This window comes from Natrix helvetica, assembly GCF_964273705.1.
Source record: "Natrix helvetica genome assembly, chromosome: 2".
Taxonomy (NCBI): Eukaryota; Metazoa; Chordata; class Lepidosauria; order Squamata; family Natricidae; genus Natrix; species Natrix helvetica.
Window position 1 is genome coordinate 203,611,202 of NC_138552.1, and position 27,620 is coordinate 203,638,821.

General features: G+C 42.1%; 1 protein-coding gene across 7 annotated transcripts in view; it reads left to right on the top strand.

Annotated features, from left to right (window-relative positions):
- PHACTR2 (phosphatase and actin regulator 2) overlaps positions 1–27,620 on the top strand; it is a 121,499-nt gene that overhangs the window by 32,144 nt on the left and 61,735 nt on the right. For 2 of the 7 annotated variants that reach the window (XM_081942698.1, XM_081942699.1), the window contains exon 1: positions 17,030–17,641. The exons of 4 other annotated variants lie outside the window; for them this stretch is intronic. In XM_081942698.1, coding sequence (XP_081798824.1) covers positions 17,599–17,641 — 43 coding nt within the window. In that variant the 5' untranslated portion in view covers positions 17,030–17,598. Of the gene's footprint in view, positions 1–17,029; positions 17,642–17,869; positions 18,161–27,620 lie in introns of those variants that run through there. One more of the 7 variants, XM_081942700.1, reaches the window with a different exon arrangement.

Below are 27,620 nucleotides of genomic sequence, written 5' to 3' on the forward strand. Positions count from 1 at the left end.
TCCTGGATCTATTTTTTTCCCTTTTTTGAAGATGGAACCACATCAGCTCTTTCCCAGTCCTCTGGTAGTTCCCTGGGGCTCCAGGATCTCTGAAACATATAGTTCAGTGGTTCTGAGATCTCGTCTGCCAGTTCCTTCAGAACCCTGGGGTGTAATACATCCGGTCCTGGTGATTTGAACTCATCTAGGGTAGACAGGTGCTCACTTACCATTTTCTTCCCTATTTCAGTTTGTATTCCTAATCTGATTTTTGTAGTGTTGTTTTTGATAGGTTGGACTGTTTTATCCCTTTGTGTAAAGACAGATGCAAAAAATGAGTTAAATAATTCTGCTTTCTCCCTGTTGCTTATGATGTAATGTTCAGATAGTTTTTAAAGGTGACCTTGCCCAAGTTTTAACTTTTAACTTGCTAGCTTCACTATCACTTTTTCTGGAGAACAAAACATATTTTTTTCTGCTAACAGCATTTATAAGTAACAATCAGGGATAATGTGGGTGATAAGCTTCTCTTTATGGGACAACTGAGTTTATTTAAATAAAGTATTTCCCATTAAAATCTATGTGTTCTATCTATATATTTTAGTGAGGAACATGAAATGGCAAAAGGTAGCCATAAACAGAAATGCTAATCAAGCGAAGATACATGAATGAGAACTCTAGTAATGTGAATAATGGCAAACATTTGATGGCTGCTCCAAATAATAATTTTGCATCATATTCATACATCTGCCAAGTCCTTGGTTCTATTTGAGCTTGTTGTTTGCTTGTGGACATTTAATTACCCAACTAGAAAAATACCAATGTGAGCGAATGTGAGATTTGCTCCTGTTTATATATCGTGGCTTACGAGTTTTACAAGCAAACAACCAATCTCAGACAACTCTACAATTGAACTCTGAGCTGTTGTTTACAAGCAAACATCCAAGCTCAAAGGGCACTGACTCTATAGTTCATTCCTGAGCTACATTTATTCTCTTCTATTGACATTTGTACGTCTGCCCCTATAAAGTGTGATTTTACTCACTGATATGCCACAATCACTGCTTCACATAATTTACTGCTAAAAGGAGAGGCAAAAAATGCCCAATGTAACTATCCTATGGATATGTGAATCTGAACCTTACAGGATTAATACTGACAATGAGACACAGGAAGGCCGTTTTTAACATCTATCTAGAGTTGTTAATCCATACTTTATCCTTGAGAAATCTATCTACTTTGTCCTTACTTCCTGGCTGGCTTCATAACTCCTTTGCTGTGTAGCATAATCAGTTTGTGTTGCCCCTTTACTCTTCCAAGTGTATTGTTCTAATGGTCAAACAAATATGTTTCTGCAGATAAGGGAAAAAGCGCTGTAACAACTTCTACAATAAATGACTTCCTTTAGTATTACATGGTAAGCATAGCTCCCATAAAATATTTGGAAAAACTCTGCTTTGGGCTTTAAGATTAACATGGGCTCTTTCTTTCCTCCCTCCAGCTAAATTATAAACTAATGAGAAAGACCTGACATCATTCCTTGTAGCTATTATTTCTGACAAAAAACTAGGTGATCTGGCGCATAGCTGCTTGCTCTACTGAGTCCTAGAGGGAATAATTTAGGTACATAAACACTAATGACTCAACCTTTTTATTGTGTCCAGGCAGATGACGTCAGGGAGTTCCCTCTGACTGCCGGCATCTGCGCTAGCAACAGCCAGGTCGCGTCTGATTGGCTAAGACACGACCTGGCTGAGAGCGGGGAAACTCTGGCTTGGGGATTGGCTGGTTCGTCTGACAGCTTCGTATAAATAGCTGTCAGACGAACCCTGCTTTGATTCTCTCCTGTATTCTGTATAAACTGTTGTGTTCAATAAAGTCTGTTGGATTCTCCTCACGACTCCGCTCGCCTTCCGTGCATATTTAACACTGGCGACGAAGGTGGGATCCAGCCGCTAACCCACCAAGTGTTCCATCTTGGCACTATCGCACCGGCGACCCGTTCCTGGCTGACCTAGCTCGTTCCAGAGGAGACCATGTCGGCAATGCCAACCTTCGTTCCGTTTGGCTGCGACGGCGAGACTTGGGAAGCGTTCATGGAGCGCTTCGAGTGCTACCTAATAGCTAACGGCCGTCGCGATGTTCCAGACGACGAGAAGTGCAGTTTCTTCTTGAGCTGCTGCGGCACGCCAATGTTTAGCGCTGCTCGCTCATTAGCCGCCCCACGGCCAGTCCATTCTCTGGACTGGGCTACTTTAACCGAGCGTCTTCAGCGCCATTACACCCCCACTCCATCCTGGGTGGCGAGGCACTACGCTTTCCGGCGTTGTGTCCAGAAGCCGGAGGAGTCGGTGAGCCAGTTCCTCCAGTCGCTTCGCACCGCGGCGATGAGGTGCGAGTTCGCCGACCTCGATCGCAACCTCACGGAGCAATTCGTCAGTGGCGTAAAAGATCTGCGCCTTCGCCGGCGGCTCCTGTCACAAGCGGACATCACGCTGACTGGGGCCATCGAGCAGGCAAGGGCGGCTGAACTCTCCGACGAGTCAATGGCGGAGATGTTCAACCTGCCGCCCCCACCAGGCCGCACCTGCCTGGTGGACGAACTAGTTCCCTTGCCTAATTACTATCCTGAGGAGGGAGCGGTGGCGCGCATTGGCCAGTCCGCTAGAAGACGCGTCCCTCAGCGAGCCCGGGAAGCTGTGGCCGTTTGCCTTGGCTGCGGAGGCAACCACGACCGTTCGGGTTGCCCCTTTAAAGCCGCAGTTTGCCGCCGCTGCCTCAAGAAGGGACATTTGGCCCAGGTCTGCCGAGCTCAGCTTCCCTTGCCACAGCGATCAGAGGACGTCCCGACCACAGCCGCCGTTAAACAGCGACCGGGAGGCCGGGCTGGACGACAGCAGCAGCAGCAGCAGCAGCAGCAGCAGCAGCCTTCGCGCGGAGGCTGCTACGCCGTGGACGCTGACTTCCACGCCAACCCCGCAGAGTTGGCCTACCACACGGGTGCAGGTGCGGAGCGCATCAAGGCGTCGCTCCTCATAGAGGGCTCCCCCTGCACCATGGAGGTGGACTCGGGGTCATCCCGATCCCTCTTGTCGTGGACAGAGTTCTCCCGCCTCTGTCCAGGCATCTCAAAGACCCAGCTTGCCTCTCCAGACGCAACCCTACGGGACTACCAGGGGACTCTAATTCCTACCCTGGGTTGTCACCTGGTGCGGGTGGAATACGGGGACTATTCGGGGTGCCTTCCCCTACTAGTCGTAGAAAAGCCTTTGCCGGCCCTCCTGGGCCTTGACTGGTTCCCGGCACTTGGTCTATCAGTGCACGGGATTAGACAAGTGGTGGCCACGCCTCCCGACGTGGCCGACGTCCTTGTCAGATTTTCTGATGTTTTTGATGGACAGCTTGGGGCGTATAAGGGCACGCCCATCTCCTTGAACCTAGACCCCCAGGTTGCCCCCATTAGGCTGAAGGCCCGGAGGGTGCCTTTCGCCTTGAGGGCAAAGGTTGATGCGGAGCTTGACAAGCTCGTCGCGCAGGGAGTCTTGGAGCCGGTGGATTACTCCAAGTGGGAGACCCCTTTGGTCATCCCAGTTAAGGCGGATGGGTCCATTCGCCTCTGCGCCGACTATAAATCCACCATCAACCTTGCCCTCCAGGCGAACCCCTATCCAGTTAGTGCAGCACTTGCTCCACTCTTTGGGGCAGGGCTGCATCTTTGCGAAGCTGGATATGGCGCAGGCCTACCAGCAGCTCCCGGTGGATGACGAGGCGGCGGCTGCGCAGACCGTCGTCACCCACCGTGGAGCTTTCCGTTGCCGCCGCTTGCAATTCGGCGTTTCCGTAGCCCCGGGGATCTTCCAGAGCCTCATGGAGCGGCTGCTCCATGGGCTCCCTGGCGTGGTTCCGTATTTCGATGACGTCCTGATCGCCGCCAGCAGCCGATCGGGCCTCATCGAAGTACTAGAGAAGGTCCTCGAGCGTTTCAGGGGCTCGGGTTTAAAATTAAAGCGCAGCAAATGCTCATTTGCTGTGCCTCGGGTTGATTTCCTGGGATTCACAATTGACGCCCAAGGAATTCACCCCACCCCTTCAAAAGTAGCAGCCATCAGGAACGCCCCCACGCCTGCCTCCAAGACGGAGCTGCAGGCGTTCCTTGGCTTGCTCAACTTCTACGCGCCTTTTCTGCCGCATAAGGCGTCACTAGCCGAGCCGCTGCATCGGTTGCTCGACCGATCGGCGGCCTGGCGCTGGGGCAGCCGCGAAGCGCATGCGTTCGCGGCTGTCAAAGACTTGCTGACGTCAGAGGCAGTCCTCGTTCAATATTCGGACAAACTGCCTTTGACTCTTGCTTGTGACGCTTCCCCCGTGGGTTTGGGGGCGGTCCTGAGCCATGTGCTGCCCAATGGCTCAGAGGCCCCCATAGCCTTTTATTCCCGGACACTGACTTCTGCAGAACGCAACTACAGCCAGATCGACAAGGAGGCTCTGGCTGCAGTGTCAGAGATTAAAAGGTTCCACGATTACCTCTATGGTCGGCACTTTACTTTGTTCACCGACCATAAGCCACTCCTTGGGCTTTTGGCAGGTAACAAGCCGACCCCTCCCATTCTTTCACCGCGCATGACCAGGTGGACAGAGTTCCTAGCTGCATACAGCTATACTCTGCTCTACCGCCCGGGCAAGCATATAGGGCACGCTGATGCCCTCAGCCGCTGCCCCCTGCCCGTGGCTGACCCCCCGACAGTGCCTTGCCTGTCGGTCTTAGCCATTGCTGATTTGGCTCTGCCACTCTCTTCCGGAGAGGTGGCCTCAAAGTCTAGGGCTGACCCTGACCTGTCCCAGGTCATGCTTTGGGTCCAAAGGGGCTGGCCTGAGGGTCCGGTGCCAGAGCACCTTCGTCCCTTCAAGGCCAGGCAGCTGGAGCTGGCACTTCACAGTGGGTGCCTCTTGTGGGGTGACAGGGTGGTTATTCCACCCAGCCTGCGCCATCAGGTGTTATCTCGCCTTCATGAGGCCCACCCGGGCATAGTGCGCATGAAATGCCTGGCGCGCAGCTATGTCTGGTGGCCTCGCATTGATGACGAGATAGCCGCCTGGGTGGCCGGCTGCTCCCCCTGCCAGCATTCCCGACCGGCGCCACCGGCAGCCGCTCCTAGGGAATGGGAATTGCCCCGAGGGCCTTGGTCCCGCCTCCACGTAGATTTCGCGGGGCCCTTCCGAGGCCAGGTCTTCATGGTGCTGGTGGATGCATATTCGCGCTGGGTGGAGCTCATCCTCATGAGGTCCACCACAGCCGAGGCCACGATCAGGGAACTGACTAGGCTTTTCGCCACCCATGGCGTGCCGGACGTCATTGTCTCTGATAACGGGCCTCAATTTGCATCCACCGCGTTCCAGCTGTTCCTGGCCTCTCAGGGCATCCGCCATGCCCCAGTCGCCCCATACCATCCAGCTAGTAATGGCCGGGCGGAACGGGCGGTTCGCTCGGCCAAGGAGGCGTTAAGCAGGATGGATGGGGCAGACTGGCCATCAAGGGTGGCTGCTTACCTATTGGTACAGCATGCCACTCCTTGCCCCCTCACCGGGAAGTCTCCAGCTGAGCTGCTGATGGGCCGGCGCCTACGGACCACCTTGGATAGGTTGCACCCACTCTATTCAAGCGAACAGCCTGGCAACCTGGGGCCCCCTTCCCGATTTTTCCTTCTGGGCGATTCTGTTTGGGCTCAGGCATTCTCAGGGGCAGTTAGGTGGGTGCCTGCCACCATCTCCGCCATAACCGGCCCCTGTTCTTACAGGGTCCAGCTACCTGATGGGACCTGGATCAATTGCAACAGCGACAACACCCCCGCAAGGTCGACCATCGACATCACTGCGCCTGAGCCCTCCAACGTTCCGTTCCCTGGTGCCCTTCCACCAGAATTGAATCGCCCGGTCCAGCTGCCCAGGGCCTTCCCGTCCTTGGACGCCGCCTCCCGGCCGTCCAGTGTTGAGGGTGGGCCGCCCATTAGGCGTCAGCCTCCCGGTTTCCAAATGGCCTTCCCCGAGTCAGGCCAGGCCTACCAAGAACTGCCCTGCTCAAGCCCGCCTTCGGCCGCGCCCCCTCGGCCCTGCCTACCTGGGCCTTGTCGTCCTCCGTCTGGGGTGGGCCTCCAAGATGGCGCCCGGAGCTCCACTCCCTTGCGGGAGGAGCTTCGACGGACACCACCTCCCTCTCCAGCGCCTCCTGTCGAACTGAGGCGTTCTGGGCGGGTCCGACGCCGCCCAGACTATTTACGTGACTACGTTTGTGCGTCACCTGCACATGCGCAGTCACTGGGGGGGGAGGAGTATTGTGTCCAGGCAGATGACGTCAGGGAGTTCCCTCTGACTGCCGGCATCTGCGCTAGCAACAGCCAGGTCGCGTCTGATTGGCTAAGACGCGACCTGGCTGAGAGCGGGGAAACTCTGGCTTGGGGATTGGCTGGTTCGTCTGACAGCTTCGTATAAATAGCTGTCAGACGAACCCTGCTTTGATTCTCTCCTGTATTCTGTATAAACTGTTGTGTTCAATAAAGTCTGTTGGATTCTCCTCACGACTCCGCTCGCCTTCCGTGCATATTTAACACTTTTGTTGTCATTTACCCTTTTGATAAGACTATGAATCAGATGAAGAATAATTGTTTAGAAGAGGGAATGTTGAAAATGTATTTCAATCATTAAGGTAAAGATAAATCTTTCCCTCACACATATGTGTTAATCGTTCCTGAGTCTAGGGGGCAGTGCTCATCTCCATTTCAAAGCCAAAGAGCTAGCTAGCGGTGTCTGAAGATGTCTCTGTGGTCATGTGGCCGGCATGACTAAATGCCGAAGACGCACGGAATGCTGTTACCTTCCCACCAAAAATGTTTCTTATTTTTCCACTTGCATTTTTACGTGCTTTCGAACTGCTAGGTTGGCAGTAGCTGGGACAAGTAACGGGAGCTCACTTCATTATGCGATGCTCGGGATTTGAATTGCCAACCTTTCTGATCGACAAGCTCGGCGTCTTAGCTACTGAGCCACCGTTAATCATTAGTGACCTCTAAATTATTAACAAAGGGATAGATCCCTTCTTTTGTGTAAGGACCACCTCCGTCACAAAGCCAGTTTCATATTTGAATTGGAATTCCTGACCCTAGTACCCCTTTTGTGATGCTGTGTCTTCTATACCAATATCTAGTAACTGATCAAGATGTGTCTCAGGAGACATAAATGAACTCCAGCTGTGAAGAAATGGTTTTTCAAGCATCCCAAATTTTGCTTTATCAATATTTTTTTAAACTAGTTCAGGCCCACCCATATGTTGAGCTACAACTGATTTCCTTCTTGCCTACGTCATGGTTACAAGGGAAAATGCCTACTTTCTCTTGGAGTTAGATAAGCTATTTTGTGCAATGAATTTAATACATGGCCTTCAAAGCCATTGTTGGAATGAAATATGAATTTGCTTGCACCAAACAATGAATACTTGTTTGGAAATATTTCATTAAATGGAAACAGCTAAACTTAGGACAATACTTTTAGGCAAGTTATCCTCTGAAGGAGGATATGTCATGCATCTTATAACGCTAGCAGGCTAGGGAGCCAACAGGCATCCTGATATTGTTGAATGATTACTTCAAGCAGCTCCAGTTATCCTTGCCAATTGTAAGGAACATTTGGGGCTTTAATTCAACAGCATCTTCAAAGCAACATCCTTTCTTGTTTACTGAAAATTATTTAAAGTTTTCTGATTTTTATTTCAAATAATTTTTAAAGAGTGCAGTAACTCTTTGCCCACAGTGCTCATTTTTATTCAGTGAATTGCAACACATTTACTCTAAATTAAAACCTTCCTCTTTGCTAAAGCAAGGAACTAGTCGTTAGTGATGGGTTGCTTATTTACTTGCAGAGTCAAATAATGATTTTGGTATCAGTCCCAGAGCTCTAAACAACCAGGGACTGGGAAGTTTTCCTGTCCCATCCTGCCTGTGTTTTATAGACATCTAAAGTTCTTGTTGCCACTTTTATTACTGAAAGTACGTTGGGCAACAGTCAATATTTTTCCCAGTGGTATCATCTTGTTTATGGAATGTCACAAGAATATAATTAATTAGCAATTCAAGTGGATTATGCTGGCATTTCTAGTCCAGTATTCCCCTCCTACATCATTCATTTATATCTTACGATAATTGCCAGTACAAGGAACACTATTGGATTAGGACTAACCAAAATAAGATGGAGTCTACAGAGCATATTAATCTGTGGTTTGCTTATCTTTATTAAATAGAAGAATAGTGCACTACGCTATAAACTAAGTTTGCCAATTATATAGCATGCTAAATACACCACATTATGACTAAGTATGATATACAAGTCCAATTGAACCTAAAATCATCACTAAGCCATGAAACCGAGTGATTTAGAATCACTAATTATTTATCAGTTTAACCAACTTCCCAAAGTTGCTATGAGAATACAAAATAGAAGCAGGAATGTAGCAAATTTATTTAATAAAAGTATATGGCCACATCTCATTTACTCTGGATGACTATCAATTAAAACACAGGATAAAACAATCAACATTTAAAAAACAAATTGCTGCAAATGGAGCAGAGGTCACACACACACACACACACACACAAACAACCCTATAAGGTCCCTCCCAACTCTGTTTATCTGTTATGTGGCACAGAAAACTTCCATCAATGCATCTTGCACTAGCTGAGCTTTAAAATACTCCTTAAGGACCGCCCCAAGTAAGGTGTGTGTATCAATCCAATCAGAAGGTGATTAAGGCATGCTGCCTTGCCTTTTAAATTTCTGTGTTATCCTAAGAAAATCTGTAACTCTTCTAAGATGTTACAGACAGATGCCACATTCAGATTTCTACATACTCAATAACATTTTGGGGACTGCACCCTAAGCGCTGCACAGCCTTAATATCTAGATCTAAGATATTTTATCCAACTAAAATTCCTCAAATTAAACTACAATCGATCTTTCTTTTGGAAAGAAAAATTTAACATACCTCACAGATAAGGGGAAATCTGTTCTATTCCATTGGCCTGCTGTCATTGTTTTTTCTCCTTTTTTCTTCCAGTTGCAAGATTTGCGGGCTTGCTGGGGAGCCTTTAATATTGTCCTGATAAAAGCAGTGGTTATTTAGCTGATCAGGTTTGAGATCTAACAGCTGGTTAAGGCCAAGAAGAGGGATGAGTAAAAGAAAATCATTGTGTCTGAAACCTTTAAGATAAACCTACTTCTAGTTGATGTGCATAATTTTATTACAGTATTAAACAATTATTTAAAACATGGCAAAATTCCTATCTCATTTTGAAAATGGGATTAGGATTAAAATCACAAATGAGCCATGGTGGCCTAGTGGTTAGAGTGCAGTATTGCGGGCTAACTCTGCCAACTGGCAACAGTTCAATCCTGACCAGCTCAAGGTTGACTCAGCCTTCCATCCTTCCAAGGTGGGTAAAATGAGGACCCAGATTGTTGGGGGCAATATGCTGACTCTATAAACGGTTTAAAAGGGACTATAAAGCACTGTAAAATAGTATAAAAGTCCAAGTGCTATTGCTATTCAGATTTTCTTTAACTCCATATTAGGCCAAATTCCACAAGTGTTTGCAATCACTAGCTCCCAACTATTCATTTACAATGAAGTTGTGCTTATGCAATTGTGTTGTATGAAATATTTATATGATGATATCTTTGTTTTTCACATACATTTTTCATTTGGTATTTTATATACAGCATATTGATTTGTAGGCCATTTTTCAACATACAGTTTATCAAATACTAAAAGAGAGAGCTATGGTTTTTTAAAAAAACCAATAGAAACCGTTGGTTAACGTTAGTTAACATTGGTTAACGCTACTTTTGAGAAATAAAAAGGTCAGGAAAATATCTGCTTTAATGTTGTATACTAAGGAAACTGCTCAAGATAGGAAGTGTCACAATTTACCATCAGAGAGAGAAAGCTTTCCAGTTGCCACACATTTTGTGAAATGACAAGTGTGATTTTCAGAGACTTTGTACATCAAAAATATAAAAGCACTGATGAAACAGGAGGCTTTAATATTTCTTTCTGCAGCATAAACCCAAAGGGACGTCTGGGAAATAATTTACCAACTGCATAACAGGTACATGCCCCATTTTCTTAGACAGGCAATCCTGGAGTGAGCAACAATGGTTTACTTCTAGGACCCCTGTATTTCTAAACTGTTACAGTGTATGAATATATAATGTCCTAAGCATTTCAGCTTTACAAATCTGTTGCTTTTCACAAAATAATGAGTAGCGCTTCTATTAAGATCATTAGCATTTTTTTCTTGTAGTGCTTAATGGCATACATACAAAGAGCAATAATTTTTATTCTAGGTAAAAATTCAATGAAATGAACCAAAAATATTGAGTACAGAGGAATTTCATAAAAGAAAAAGATGCTTGGGGGGGGGGAAGTGTTATATTCTATTTTATATTATATTTTAAATTCTAAATGCATGTTCCGATTAGTTAGATTCCATTGAGTTGGCTTTTATTCCTGGTAACAGCATAAATGCCTAGCATTTTGATCTGTTTTTAGTAATAATTTGCATCATTTTCAGGAACATTCTAGCAATTTATTTCCTTATGCCCATCTACCTTATTCTTTTTGGTCCCTCATCTGTATTTATCACATGTCTGCAATATCTTCTATCACATGTCCTACCAACAATTGGGTTTTTTTTTGGTTCAGGCAGAGTGATTGGTTCTTCTAGACCGCCCCGAGTCCCTTCTGAGAGAGGGGCAGTCTAGAAATTGAATAAAGTTAAGTTAAATTCTGCAGTCTTTGGGACCCTGCATAATCCTCTCCAAATCAAGAATTAAAAAATGACCATCTTCTTTATTTTTTTCTTCATTAATCGTAAATTCAGTAAGCATGTAAATTACCATTACCTTTGTTTTCTTAGTATTTATCATTCAACTTTTTTTTACTGTTTTTTACTTTCTTTTTGTCTAAGAAATGGTGCAGTCTACTTATCTCAAATCATTAGAACAGGGGTGTCCAAACTTGGGAACTTTAAGACTTGTGGACTTCAACTCCCAGAATTCCCCAGCCAGGCTGGCTGGGGAATTCTGGGAGTTGAAGTCCACAAGTCTTAAAGTTCCCAAGTTTGGACACCCCTGCATTAGAAGCTTGACCACTAATTTGCATCCTGACTATAACTTCTTCCAATCTCACATTTCTTGTAATAGATTTGCTATGTATGCTGAGCAGAACTGGGGACTATATGCATGTTTGTCTCATTTCCTTTTGCATTTTGAATCCACCAGTTTCTCCAATTTTAATCCTTATAATAACAATGAGATATTTTGGTACTATTAGGCATACTGAGTTCCATATTCTAGGATACTCTACACATACTATTGCTATGGACAGATTAATAGTATTAAAAAAGTTGTACTTTTCTGCTAGTAATCATATTCTACTTTTCTGGCTTGCCAGAGGTCATCCATAAGAGTCACATCAGTTTAAGCTTTGGTCAAAGAGTTTAACATCAGCATAAAATTAAAGGTGAAGAAACTGACATTCTTCCCAGTCTGTGGTGATTGAGGTACATTCAGGTAAACCTATAGAAAGCAAGAAGAACTGATCATCTATTAGTCATTATGGATTGATGCTATGCATGTCCATGACCATGGATGACCTCTGTGACAAAGCAGATGTCTGAATTTTGTCCTCCTTGATCACCTAGTAGCTTTCAATGGCTTCACTTGGGCCTGAATCCAGACTGGAAAAGGATCCACATAATCCATCGCCTGAAAAAAAAGCTTCCAATCAGCTATCTGTGGAAGCAATAGGAGCAAAGAAATAAGCACATTTCACCTCACATCCCCACAAGATAATCCCTAATAAAGGCTCATCCCTGTGGCACCTTTCCTGAGAGTGGTCCACTCCCTGTCTGCCATTATATCTCCTTATTTTAATCTGATTTTGATTTCTTCTGGCTGAATGACAGATGGAGAGAACTTTAACTAATCAATGGAACAAAGCCCTAAGAGTTCTTATTTATTTTTCTCTAATTAAATAGCATGTTGTTATGGTATACTGTCTGGTCAAGATAGTCCAATTTTAAAAATTCTTATTAGAATTAAGTTGAGTATATTTTGAGAAACCTTAGAAGTTATCAGAGGACATATGCTAGGTAGTAACATAGAGGGATGTGTTTCAATAGAAATTATTATCTTATAAATGCAGAGCTGCCTTAATCTATCTTCCCTAACTAGAAAAGAGAAGAGCTGCTACCAATGAATGGAGAACTAAGTTGATCTGCTTGGAACTAACGACAAATAGCAAAGATACAACTAAATTGTAAAAAAAAATGCTATGATATTAAAAGTCTTCCTTAGAAATCTTATAAGGAACAAGAAGTTATTGCTGCAATATTGTTAATGTTGCAATGTCAATCTATATGTGTATGTATGAAAGCACATGTGTATATGTGTGTGGGGAGTTTCCTCTGAATCAAGCTTGGTGACCGCATGGACAACTCACTGTAATTTCCTGGGAAAACACATATTTATCTTCTATATTGTTTTTATTGTATTTAAGAAATGTTTTTCAACTTTGCCATCTGGCCCAACTGGTTCTCCATGGTGGATTTTATCCAAATATTAATCAGATCTAGCTCTGCTTATTTTATTTATTTTATTTTTTATCTACCAGCACAAGCTCAGTTCTCTCAGCACTTGCCAGGAGATAAAAGTTCATTTAAATTGAGGGTAACCAAATCTACATTTCTACATTTGCAAGTTGCTCTTAACCTTAAAGTGGCATGCTAGTATTTCAGTGTTTAGATTTTATTTATGATATTAAATATTTAATATAACTGGTCTCCAATTATATATATAATAGTTTTTGTCCTCTGTCAAAACCTAGATCTCAATTCTCACAGATCCCTCAAAATTTTCTCAAGAACCTTAGAAGTTATTGATAAATTGTAATCTTAATGGGGCCGAGAAGAAGAACGAATAATTCTCTCTCTCTTCTACAGCTTTTAAAAATACATATAAATTGTTTTACAGATGGTTCACATTAATGCCCATCTGCAGCTTGCTAACAGCAACCGTAACACTTTCATAAAAAAGGATTCCTAGTAGAATACTGTTTTCATAGTGCTATGGCTTTAAAAGTTGAAAAGCAGAATATTTAAATATTACATAAAATCTTGAATTTAAACTGGAAAGTTTAATACTAGTATATGAAAAGTATGGGTGAGTATGTGTATATATTTGCTTCTGTATATACACATACACATTTGCATATATTTTTTAAAAAGTTTAGAATAAGCACTTACCATGTTTGCTTAGAAAAGTTGTTTTTTTTAATTAAAAAAGAAGGCAATTCATAGAGACGAAACATTGCTTTAGGTCAGGGGTCCCCAACCTCTTATTATTGTGGCCTAATGGCCACTCGCCTCTCCACCAGCCGAATCAGATGAGGAGGCAGAGTGGGAGTCCGGGCCAGCATCAAAGCAATTGGAGAGCTCCAAGGGTGAAGAGGGAATGGAGCTGTCAGAGATAGACATAGAGGCGGAGCCTGGCTGTCCATCAGCCCCCAGATGGAGACTCAACAGCCCCCAAGTCTGGAGGTGACTGATGAGGAAGAGCAGGGTCCCATACCTGACGCACAGAAGGCAGAGGAGAGGAGAGCAGTAGAAAGCTATGGGACGGAACAGCCACCGCTGCTATCTAAGTCCCACCCTAGCTCTGGGGATAAAGGGCAGGGGGCGGAGACAAATAGGTGTGGCGGACAACTATTCATCTTCTTATCGGTCAGTCACTGAAAGTCTGAACTTCTGAATCCTGTTGGGAACTGTATCGGAATCCTTTCTTGGAATCTGTGGCACTGAGAGTCGGGTGTGCCTTCGGAGCATGTGTGTGTATGTGTGTCTCTGCTGCTGAGAAAAGAGTGAGTACACCTTCCAGGACTTCTGTTATGAGTGTGGTGAGAGAGAGAGAGACTTCTGGTGTGTTGGAGCCATTGCAGGGGGAAAGGAAGCAAGCTTTACTTTCCACAGGCACTTAAGAGATTTCCTTAGCCTGCTGTGAGAGAGAGAGAGATTCTTTGCCGGAGTTGCTGGTGCTTCCAATAAAGGGAACATTTAGTTAAAAACAGTGTGCTTGTCATGTTTGGGAGCCCGGTCAGAACACCAGTCTGTGGACCGGCACTGGGCTACGGCATGCCAGAAACCGGCCCATGCAAACAAGCAAAGCCCCATCCCCACGTTGCAAGCAGCACACAAAACCATACCCCGTGCTGTCTGTGGAAAAAACTTCTCTCCACGAAACTGGTCCCCGGTTGGGGGCCACTGGTTTAATTTGTGAACAATTAATTGTGAACAATTAATAACTTGTGAACAATTAATAATCTTTCCACTTTGCTGTGCTTCTTTGTCAGATAATGGAAATACAAATCACTTAGTATTTCAATGAGTTTGCTTTTTTAATAAGTTCTGACAAATGTTTAAAATACTTACAGATGTTTAATTCTTATGACTGCTAAAAGGGATTCTTTGAACATAGGCTATTCCATAATGTTTTACATCTCAACAGGTGGCAGCATCTAGCCAACTTTACCCACACTTGGAAAGTTAGTAATGTCAGGCTGGTTAGGATGGGAAACCAACAAGAAATATTAGATTAGGTTGGTAAGCTATATTTGCCTTGTATCTGAGAAACATTATCTGGATGTGTCCCTATAATTATCAGGAGTTGAACTCAAGGGCATCTTTACCTTTGCTTAGAAACTGATATCACGTGTTGATGTAATCATTAGGAGTTGAAGTTCAAAGATATCTTTATCTTTACTGTGGTGGTTTTAGGCATTTATTTAGGCAACATTTCCTTTTGAATGTTTTCAGTGAAGGCTTAAAAGAAATAAAACCTACCCTATCAGAAACAAGTTGTTGGAAAGAGGCCATTTTCTGTACTCTGTTGCTACTAGGAGACAAATTGAAATTACTACTTTTCATCTCACATACATTTAAATACAGGTAGTCCTCAACTTACGATCACAATTGAGCACAATTTTGTTGTTGTTAAGTGAGCTATTTAAGTGAGTTTCCCCCCATTTCATGCTGCAGTTGTTAAGTGAATCATTGCAGTTGATAAGTTAGTAATCCAGTTGTTAAATGAATCCGGCTTCCCATTGACTTGGCTTGTCAAAAGGTTGCAAAAGTTGACCACATGACCTTGGGACACAGCAATGGTTATAAGTTTGAAGCAGTTGCCAAGTATCTGAATTTTGATCACATGATCCTGGAGATGCTACAAAAGTTGTAATGTGAAAAATGGTCATAAGTCACTTTTGTCAGAGCCGTTGTAACTTTGAATGATCACTAAATGAACTGTTATAAGTCAAGGACCTCCTGGAATAATGTAAGTGGTGCTCTCTGAGCTTGGCTCTTTGCTTGCAGTTATTTCATTAGTTATCACCACACTGATGATATTATCTAGACTGATAACTATGAAATGTCTGCAAGCAAACAGCCAAGGTCCGGGAGCGCCAGGACTCCAGAGTTCAACCCTGAGGTACATATGTACTTTTCTATTGATAAATTATTGCACATTTTTAGCACACAGTATACATAGCCAGGTCAGTCTACAATGCCTTTTTACCACCAAGTAGTTTTGGCAGCCTAAGATAGCTAGTTCATTTTGTTCACGCATATGCGCACCATTCATAATATACCAGAGAGGGCAAACTAGCTTGGCACTAGCTGGCCAGTAGCATTGGGGGGGGGGGGGATGTCAGGTCAGCTGAGTTTTCTTTCACTGACCTCGCCATTCATCTGTGCAAGTCCGGTGCCAGCTCCCACTTCCCTAAAGAACACTGCTAGCTTTTCCCACTGGAATGGAACATATTTATCTACTTGCATTTTGCATGCTTTCCAACAATTAGGTGGGCAGAAACCAAGCGCAAATGATGGGAGCTTATTCTGCCCTCTGGTGTCGTGGGCTCGAATTGTTGGAGTGCCAAGTATCTCTAGCCAACAATTCCAGTGTCTTTCAGCCACTGAGCCACCTTAACCCCCCCCCCCTAAATTTTTTGCACTAGATGTAGCTTAGAAAATCCAATGTGTAATAACTGATTCCTAAAGTAGTTACCAATCTCAAGAGACTAGTTTATGAAATAAATTTTAGATGTTGCTTTTCTCAGATCTCTTCAGCGCTAAAATAAATTCTAAATGTGCAACATTTTGTTTTAGCACAGTGGATGGAGTCTTTTGAGGTGGTCTGTTTTGCAATTAAGAGCTATTTGAATTTTGCATCAGAATATATTCATTATTTAATCAAAGGTTCTGATGATCAATGGTTGGTCATAATCTCAATATTTGAAAGTGGAATGTATCCTAAGTGAATCAACCACTTTCTTTTTGGTCAATATTAAAATTGTGTATTATATCTCATTCTATTGTCCTTACTCTTCAGCCCAGCATTTCTCTTTAGGAACCTATTAAAGATTTGGAGCAGGGGCACCAATGTCTTCAGCTTATCAAGCATTAAGTTTCAGATCACTTCTCAATTTCAGATCACTTCTCAACCCCTAAACATTTATTATATGAAAAATAATTTACTAACTACTTTATATACAAATAATACTACAAATAACACGTGCAGCAAGTAATAAAAATAATAATTGACTACTTGGGTAGTCTAATCATTGACCCTCGGAGTTACAATCTTTGGGAAACCTGATGTAGAGGTTTAACTCTCCCAGGAAATGTTGTTAAATACCACAAATGTTAAATGTGTTTTTTTTTTTACTCACGGGGACATCTATATGTATGGGCTGTAACATAGCTATAAGTACACAAAAACAAATCCTACAAAATAGGGAGGGGGGAGCTTTCCTCCAGTAAATTGGGAGTAACGAGAGAGAGAGAAAAGACGGACCCGAGAATGACCTTCTAATCTACCTGTCTATCAACCCCCCCCCCAAAAAAAACGCAGCCCTTTGAACCTGGGAAAGGAAGTGGGAGCAAGCATTGTTGAAAGGAAGCGCCACGAGGGAGAACTTTCATGCTTTCTTATTCCTAACCTAGAATTTCAGGTCTTCCAATGGTGCACCCATCGCCGTGTAACTGAGTCCATCCACCTTGCTGCTAGTCGTCCTCTCCTCTTTCCTTCTATTTACCCCAGCGTTATCTTGAAGTTGCCTCCTTTGTGCTGGAGTTCCGAGGAGTTACAGATCGCAGCGAATTGCTGCTGTGCGGGGGGGCGCTTCCCGCCAGTCGGCGCGGCGTGGCTGCCCCAGATTGGGGACTCCCCCACGACCTTTGCTCCCCCTCCTCCCCGCAATCTGCATGAAGGAATGACAGGCATTTGGCTGAACAGGAACAGTTTGAGTTGGGCTGCGGTGGCGGCAGCAGGAGGAGGAGGAGGATTTACAACTAGCTCGGCAAGAGGAGGCAGAAGTCGCACGGAGGAGGCTGCTAAGATTAAGAGCCAGCGCTGCGAGAAGCTGAAATGAGTTCTCCGAAGTTTCTGCGCGAGAGGAAACCTGATCAGAGGACCAAGAGAGCCGCCTGATTGCTGGATCCCGGCCCTCCTCCAGGACGCGAGATGGGCCAGACTTCAGTCTCCACTCTTTCGGCAGAGGCTAGTGGTAAGTGGAGCTGGAAATCTGGAGGAGAAGGCGATCTTTTTGGCGGATTCTCCCTTCTCCCAAGCGGGAGCTAGAGCGAGCGAGCGCTTTTGTGGCTAGAAGAGAATCCGGCGTTTATGGAAACAACATGGTCGAGGTGCCAACCTCTAATAGGCAGACCACCCTCATTATACGCTGGGTTCTTCGCAAAAGAAGAGTAGGCTGCCCCTTGGGATCTCGGCGAGAGTTTCTCTTAAAGGAACAGCCCTTTCTTTCCACGAAGTTCTCCTCGAAAATAGTGGCTTTTGATTGTTTTTGTCGTCCTCCCCTCCCCCGAAGTTTATGTGTGACTTAAAAGGCCCTCTTTCTGGTTGTATTTTTTCGAATCGGAACTGCGAGGTGCAAAAAAAACCCAAAACATTTTTATTGCCGAGATTTGTAGCATGTAAGTCCTTACAGTCCACGCCCAACTTCTCCTTTTACGCATTCTTATTTTGTTACTACGAGTGTGGTTTCCGATCATGTATTTGTATTGTTTGTGTAAGTTTGGTTAGTTCTAATCTTCTTGTACACATTCGTCTTTCACTTTTGAGCCACGTAAATATTTAGGTGTGCTTTAATTGTTCGACTGTTGTTTTCTTCCTAATGTATTTTATGAAAACAAATGCATTGTTGATGTGATAGATAACATACCATAGTGGCAATACATAAAATATTTTAATTTAACACTTTTTGGATCTTTTAAAATGAAAATTGTAAAAGCTAAAGAACTTTATGTAAGATATATGTTAAGAGTTCCTTAAATGTTACCATTTTGGGAACATTTTACCCAATAGTATGATTCCAATTACTGATTAATATTGTATATTTTGAAATATCAGCTTAAAGACATATGTTCCATCAGAAAAGTATTCATAGCATAAATAAATCCATGAAAGGGTTACAAAATATAATTCACATTATACAGAACATTGTTTAAGAAAAAGCATCCAGTTGTTTTGCTGTGGGCTATTTATTAATTCGTTTTTTTCATTTTTGTAGAATACAGATGCAGTGACACTCCTAGTAATTATGAGTCAGAGCAGTTGAATACTTCACAATTAGGGGCTGTTTTTTCCTTCAAAAGACACATAAAAGGTGAACATTCATAGGTCTTAGTTATATTCATAGAATAAGGGTTTAGCAGCTTAGGGTTTTAGGGCTTTACAGTTGTTTCACAAATTATTCCTCTGTTGAGTATATTTCAGATATTTAACAGATGCAGTAAAATAGGAAGTATAACTCATTCCTTCCTGTTCCTCTTCAACATCACTGGCTTAGCAAGGTGTTAAGATCAACTAATGTAAATCTTAATTGTTCTCCTTAGAGCAGTAAATTTCTTGAGCTGCATAGCAAATCTTTGACAAAAGTACCCACTTGGAAAGCTTTAGGGAACAAGTACTGCCATTTATGAGAATTGCCCAATGGCAGTTGAAAACTTCAAAAGGAACATCTGTGTGTTATGTACTTAGGTGCTAAGAAAGCATAAAACAAACATGTTTTCTGTTAGTGGTGATATTGTGGTATGGTATTTTTTTTTTATAACACATGGAATTTGTTCAATTTCCATTTGCATGATGGCCAGTTTCAACTCAAAATCAACCTTCTGCTGCCTTCCTGGAATTGTGTAAACCAGTAATCTAGCTTTATCCATGTTAGTAAAGATTTGTATGATATGCAAGTAATACAGAATAACAAAGTTGGAGGTCTTCTAGTTCAACTCTCCTGCTCAAGAAGACTCTACCATTGGACAAATGGCAGTCCAATCTTTTCTTTAAAAATCTCCAGTGATTTCTGAAGGCGAGCTGTTCCACTGGACTAATTGTTCTCATTCTCAGGAAATTTCTCTTTAGTGTTCTAGGTTGGATCTCTCCTTGATAGGTTTCCATCCATTACTTCTTGTCTTACCCCCAGATGCTTTGGAGAATAGATTAACCCACCCTTTTGTGTGATAGTCCCTCTTTTAAGAATTTTAAGAATTTAAACATGTTAAAAATGCTTTCAAGAAATAGTGTTAAGTGTTGAATGTTAAGACACACAAAGTTCAAGGTGGATCTTCTTGAATTTACTCATTTTCTTTTAAAGTAAATTTTTGGGTATGTGAACTGCTGGAGAGTTCAGCCTTTAGTTTAGATTTGCTTTCTCCAGCCTGGATGAACAGTTGCAGCAGTGGGTGTTGTGTAATGGCTAATGTGTTGTAGGATCCTGGTTCAATTCCACCCTCAGTTACAGAAACTTATAGGATGATGTTCAACTAGGCACTGTCTCTCAGCTCAGTTTACAAAGCTGTTAATGTGGGGAATATGGAAGAAAGGGTAACTATTTAACTATCTTGATCTTCTGAACAAAAATGCAGAACATATGCTAACAAACACATTTACAACAAACCAGCACCTGTTAGTTGTTCATGTATAATGCTTGATGGAAGGATGTTTCAAAACCTACTTTTAATGTGATACTCCATTTAGTCAAACATTATTAATACTTCTGAGAATTGCTAGAGTCAAAATAGCTGAAGAAAACCTTCATTTGTTACTTAGGTAGAGATCTATGCTTAGTATGCATTATTAAACCTATAAAGAAAGCATTCAGATATTTTAAAACAGGCAAGCAGTTTTTGCTGTATGAAGAGATCCACAATTAGCTTAGTTTCTGTTCTTTTTCTATAGATGTCAATAATTGCAGCACAATTCTTTTATAAAAAATCTCTGTGTTTGGATGGAGAATCACAAGAATAATCAGTCATATAGGTTTATAAATGTACTAACATTTTATTAAAGATTAGATATTCAGTAGCACACTTCAAAAATTATGATTGATTAGGAGCTACTTTAAAGAAAATATTTTTAAAAAGTGAATTTAAGTTTCACCAAGGCAACAATATACAGTAAAATATTGGGTTCCTACAATTTACTGTTTTAGTTATTTATTTCTCTGCATGGTTGCTTTTCCATTGATCACTGGACAGTTTGCGTGCTTTCAGGATGCTTTCCTCTATGTTTGTACTTTCTTTGGAAATATCAGAGTAGAGTTGTGTAGAGTATTCTTCTGTTCTGAAGCAAAGCAGATGGCTATATTCAAAAATAAGGTGTTATTTTGGCATTGACTGCGTGGCTCTAAAATTGTCTTTTCAGAGAAACAATCTTATTTGTATTTGTTTCTTGAAAAGGCTGTTTTAAGAGAGTTTTCAAATAGCTAATTGACATGTGAGTTTTTAAAATAACACGTATTAAATAATTAAAATGTGAATGCTTTATAATCATAATTTTCCGTGGATTGATTATGAGGTTTAATTGTAAAGTTAAAGTTTAGAAGTTGGAAGGGGTATCCTGTATTAAGATAAAAAGACACATGATAATAATGCCACATTACATCTGACATATTTTGTATTCTTGAAGTGATACAACACTAATGGACAGTTGAGTCTTCCATCCATTGTCTCTAAAGTCTAACAATTTTGACTGCTATTCCTATTAGCCATTGGTGAATGATTGGAGAAGAACCAGAGCTTTCATTGTAAAATTCCATATCTATTAAGTAAGTGCCTTTCCTATATATTTCAAGGATTCTTTGGGTTATGGAGAGCAAACCAGAGCTTCCCCCTTAAAGCTAACATGTCATAGTATATCTGGATATTCCAGTGATATTTATCAGTAAAAAAAAGATTTAAAAAAAACATTTGTATTTTACTTACATCCAAAGCATCTCTTTGATCACCAGAAAAAAAATCTAGCCAAATAATTGCTGGATTTTCTGTTATTGGCCATTTTGTAACAAAGTATTTTATTTGTCAGAGTGTTTTCTTAGGTTGGGAAGATGCTCTAACTATCTTGTTTCCTCTTTCCTGTGGCCAAAGAGTTTTACTCCATAGAATCCTGCTGTTTGTTGTATTTGGCAGTCAACAAAGGCATTGTCTTAAGTCAAACATTAATATGCGTTTGCTTTTCAGTCTCCTGGGTTTAGGGACTTCCTGTTTATGAATGTAGGAAGAGCATTTTTCCTATGTGGCTACAGAGGAAATTGATCTTACGCTGACCGAGTTGGTCTTATGTGGTCACCAGTTATTACTTATACATACATAAGCTGCAAAACTAGGGGTTTTTTTGTTTCAAGAAATAATTTTTGAAATCATATTTTTTTTAAAAAAGCTACAAAAATGCTAATGAGAAATGGCCCCCTGATAATAATTTAGACTGACTAACTATCAAATCTGAATTTCTCCATATTCTATGCAACAGTTGTCCTCATACACAGAAGAACTTATTGCATGAAATGAAGAAAAAGGGACACATTTCTCTTTCTCTACGTAGTTGAAACTCAATTTTCATTTTGGAATGGAAACTTTCTGATAAAGAACCATGAGGTGGATATCCCTCTGCTGGTTTCCTTGGGCCTCTCAGAGCTCCTCCATGAGGATTCTGCATCATTTTGAAAACAGCTGCATACCTCTGTATTTTCACAGTGTCAGCAGAGTTGGAGAATTTTTATTTCCTGGTCATCTGCAGTGTGATAGTAATTTTGTGATTGATTGGAGCTTTTTGAGGTGCAGTGATTCCACTTCTTCATGGAAGGAACTTCAGTCTTTCTGTGGTGACGACTTGGCTTTGCTTCAGGTCTTGTAAGAGAGATGCTGGCTTGATGGTTTTGTAGCTCCTCAGGTGCCCAGACAGGAAACAGGTATGAAATGGGCAAGAGTTTGGTCAGTTTCCCCCATGAAAATCAAACAGTGAAGAAAGACAAATGGGCAAAGGTTTGCTTGGCTTCTATTTTCTGCTTCCTCTGTTGACCATCAGAAGGAAGTGCTGGTCATCAACAGGTAGTCCTTTACATATGACCACAATTGAGGCCAAAATTTCCTTTGCTGAGGGAGGCAGTTGTTAACTGAGTTGCACCTCATCTTTTTTGCTATAGTTGTTAAGCAAATCACTAGTTGTTAAATGAATCATGCAGTTGTTAAGCAAATATGGATTCCCCCATTGACTTCACTTGTCAGAAGCTGTCTGGGAAAAGTCACAGATGATGATCACATGATCCCAGAAGAGTCCCAACTGTCCTAAATACATCTCAATTGCCAAATGGCCAAATTTTGATCATGTGACTATGAAGGTGCTACAGTGGTTGTAGCTGAAAACCAGTCACAAATCCTTTTTTTAAGTGCTGTTGTAACTTTGGTCACAAAATGAATAGTTGAAAGTTGAGAACTACTTCTAATGGAGGGAAAAGAACAAGGACATTTGCACAGTAGAGTAAAACTACAACAGCAGATTTGTGAAGTAAGACGAGTCGCTCTTCAGAGGAATCTTCAATCTTAACATGAGTTTATATTGAAGTGCAGGTAGTCCTCAACTTATGACCGCAATCGAGCCCAAAATTCCTGTTGCTAAGGGAGACATTTGTTAAGTGATTTCCCCCATTTTATGACCTTTCTTGCCACAGTTGCTAAGTGAACCACTGCAGTTGTGAATCTGGCCTCTCGGTTGACTTTGCTTGTCAGAAGTTTGCAAAATATGGTCACGTGACTGCAGGACATTGCAACCGTCATAAATATGAGTCAGTTGCTAAGCATCTGAATGTTGATCATATGGCCATAGGGATGCTGCAGTGGTCATAAGTGTGAAAAATGGCCATGTCACTTTTTTCAGTCCTTTTGTAACTTTAAACAGTCACTAAATGAACTGTTGTAAGTTGAGGACTACCTGCAGTAAAGCTGAAAAACAATAAGGTGAAACTTAGCCAAAGCAGAGTTTCTGTGATGGGTAATTTAACTATGTTATGTTCATCCTCTTCAGAGGTGGTTTTCATTTTTCCAACCACGATAGGGCACTTAATGATTGGTGACACAAATTGCCCATCTGACTCAAAGCACTTGTAATCGGCCTCTTGAGACAGAAATAGTCTTCAGATAACCAGGCTGTGAAATCCTCCTGTTTGGTGCATGGTACACAATGCTCCTTTTGCAAAAATCCAGTCATTCTTGTCAGTATAGAATATAAATACTTGAGGGAGCTAACTCAGTGGCATTTTTTGTGCCAGAGCTTTGCTATATTTATTGGGTTTAAGTTCATTGTCAGGGTTTCCTCAAGGCTGTTTTTTTTTAAAAAAAAAAGCCTTCAAAATACCTGCCACTCTGTATATGTGTATCTTTTCAGACCCTGAGAATTTCTGGGAAGACCAAATTTTCCAACTGAGTGAGCCAAGTTAAATATACTTCAAAACCCTGTTACAATTCAAAACAGGCACTTGCTGACTTAGACGGAATAAATTATAGTTACAATATCATGGGTGCAATTTTTAAAACTCAACAATCGTATGTGACAATAACAATAACCAACATAAGCAAAATATAATAATACGTTAAAAATAAAAATATAAAGGGCATTTCTAAATATGTTATTTTATAATTAAAATTAAGATTTCTGAAAATTCGAAGTGCTTTGATATAAATCAAATATGTAGATTATTATTTAGTGTTAATATGATACATACATACATACATACATACATACATACATACATACAACATTCACTATGTACCTGACCTTAAAAGTTCATCTGTTATCTTTCAAATAAATGTACAGAATTTCCTAAATGGAGCCAGGAGGCTGTATAGTTATTACTATTTTCAAATATTCAAGCTGACTGTTGTCGTAACATTGTCAGATTAAGTGGGTAGATATTAGTTGAGTAAATGTAAATTCAAAATATGAACAGAACATTTTAGATAAGGTAAATGATTGTGTGAGGTAATGAAATTGATCCTCATATTACTGCTGTGTGAGATTGTGAAAATACTCAAAGTACTTCATATTTATATTAAACAAGACCCATTTAGTACCTCCTCTAGTACAGTAATGATACCACTACAGTGACTTACGTAATACTGATCAGGATTTAGCTGTGAAGGACAATCAAAAAACCCTGATAGATGATTGCTAATGTTTTCTAGTCCAGTTTTCTGTTTCAGAGTGGCAGTAGAACAGAGTAATAGAAGCATGTCAAGAGAGGAGGGTGGGTTTTTTTTTTTTTTTGTGTTCTCAGTAGCATTTACAAGCATGCAAACTTTAATAGACTTATACATTTATTGAATCTCTTTTGGAAATGTTCTTAGTTGGATCCACCTTGGTAGTAATTTCTGTGCATATCTAGGCAACAAACAGTGCCATCTTTTTGCCCTTCTTTTTTTAGATAATGTAGGCATCTGTTGCGCTGAAGTGAAGATATCTGTTTTATGAAAGAGTGAAGATTTCTGTGAAAATCAGTACTTTTCCAAATATTTTTTGTATTTTTAAAAAAGTATTTTAAAATTAGAAAGAAAGGAAGAACTGTCCAACTAAATCCACAGAATGTATCACCCTATACTTTTATATTCATTGTACTCTTACTATATGCAAAGCATATCTGCTGAGAATAATTATTAATATAATTATCTTGTATTAGTATTCTGATAATAGTATAGAGGTAATCCCCAACTTATAACAGTGACCATTCAAAGTTACAAAGTGACTTATGACCGTTTTTCACACTGATGACCTTTGTAGCATCCCCATGATCATGTGAGCAAAATTCAGATATTTGGCTATAATTCAGATATACTTACAACCATGGCTGTGTCCCAAAGACACATGCTTTTGCAACCTTTCGACTACCAAAATCAACGGGGATTCACTTAGCAACCGTTTTACTAACTTGTCAACTCTGGTGATTCACTTAACAACTGTGGCAAGAAAGGTTGTAAAATGGAGCAAAACTCACTTAACAAATGTCTCAATGTTGGGCTCCATTGTGGTTGTAAGTCGAGGGCTACCTGTATAAGCCTAGTAAGTGCACGGTAATGCAGGTAGTCCTCAACTTACAATAGGACCAGAATTTCTGTGGCTAAGCATGTTGGTTGTTAAGTGAGTAGTGACAAAGTTTTACAACCTTTTTTTGTCACTTTCGTTAAGCAAATCATTGCATTTAAAGAATCACATGGTCATTAAGTGAATCTGGCTTCTCCCATTGACTTTGCTTGTTGGAAGCCAACTGGGGAAAATTGCAACTGGTGACCACATGACGCCAGGACGCTGCAACGGTCACAAACACACGCCAGTTGCCAGGTGCCAGAATTTTGATCACGTTACTGGGGGGCTGCGACAGTTGTAAGTGTGAAGACCGGTTGCAGATCACATTTTTTCCACTGCTGATGTAGCTTTGAGCGGTTGCAAGTCGCTGACTGCCGGTACAATGAATATTTACAAACAACATTTTACACAATATTTCTGCTTTTCTCTTGAGTTTTCGCTTGCTTGTGGGTTGAAGTTTGGGGTGTTATTGTACCTGACGTTTAAGAGATGCAAGCTTTCTGATTGTGAGCTTTTCCCAAAGACTCATAGGAGTTAAAATAAAATAAAAAAACAACATCTCCCTTTGAAATGGATACAACCAACTTTGTCCTGGTTTGTTCTGCTTTTAGCAGAGAACTACTATGGTGGAAGCGTTTGTCATTGTTTTCTGCATAGGGAAATGCACGTAGCATGTGCTGGGGCCCCTGACGTTTTCCTTAAGCAATGCTCTCTACTACTATGTTCGGTCTTTCTAATAATGCAGGCAGAAAAACTGATGCAACTGTGCCCTAGTTGGCAGACAGGAATCCCAGCTGTTGGTGTTTGACAGTAAAATGGTGGTCACTGTGCAGTTGACTTGCAGGGGAAAACAAGCAGCCAAGACCCAGGAACAGAGACTGCAGATTATTTTTAAAAGCATTTGGGTTCCTCAATGCAAGTTTACTGCATCAGATTTGCAACTAGTTGAAGGGTGATGCAAAAGAAAGTGGGTGCAAAAAGGATTGAATAGAACACTTTGTCACCCATTTCTGTTTAGTTATGTATTACCCATCCTTTGATTATTTATACATCAAGGATGGGTAATAGCCCTCAGTTAATGATAGCAATTGGGGCTAGAATTTCCATTGCGAAGTCATGCAGTTGTAAAATGTGACGTCACATAACCACATCAGTTAGTGACAGCAATGCAGCAGGCCCCACCGTTATTGTTAAGTGAGAATAGCAAGTCGTTAGACTAGACCACCAGTGTCAAAATCGATTGTGTCATGTGACGTATCATGACCTATCGCAATGGTTTTTGCCTTGGCAGAGCCGGGATGGGCGTAGCCTGCACATGACGCATCCGGCCTGCGAGCCGCCAGTTTGATAGGCCCTGACTGGGCCATCCTTGTGACTTCTTGCTGGCTTCCAGGAAGCAGTCAGTGGGGAAGCCTGTCAGGAAAATGTGAATCCTGGGTGGGCTTAAAAGCCTGCTGGTGGATGAGTAAGCGGCTGCTTTGGCCTAGCACCGTGCTGGCGAACCTATGGCACCCGTACCACAGGTGGACACAAGAGCCATTGCCCCAGCTCATCTCCACCATGTATGGGTGTGAGCCTCCTGCCAGCCAGCTGGTTTTCAAGTCTCTGCCTCATGTGCGTGGGGGGCAGGGGTCACACGTGGATGCGCCAGGGGCACATGGGCAAGTCATGTGCGCATGCGTGGGGGGTCACATCCGCATGCACGTTTTTGCATATGTGCACATGTGCTTTTGGCAATGAAAAGGTTAGCCAAGGCCCAGCCAGGCCTGAGATAAAAAGGTGAGTGAGCTGCCCTGGGTTCTGCCATCTTACTGCTCCCAGTGACCTTCACTGTTGTCTTCTTCCTGCTGATTAGGAGGCGTGCCCAGTAAGGGCTGATTAAATGCAGCATGGTGGGGTTGGCAGAGTGCAGAGCAACGGAGCAGTAGAGTGCAGGACATGCCAAAGGGCAGAGAGAGGAGAGAGATAGACAGGCAAGTGGAAGTGCACTCTGCAGTTGTAAATGCAGGTTGACTGCTAAACGCCTGAATTTTGATCATGTGACAATGAGGATGCTACAACTTCAAAGACTGGACATAAGTGTCATTTATTCAGTGCCAGCATAACTTCAAGTAGTTGCT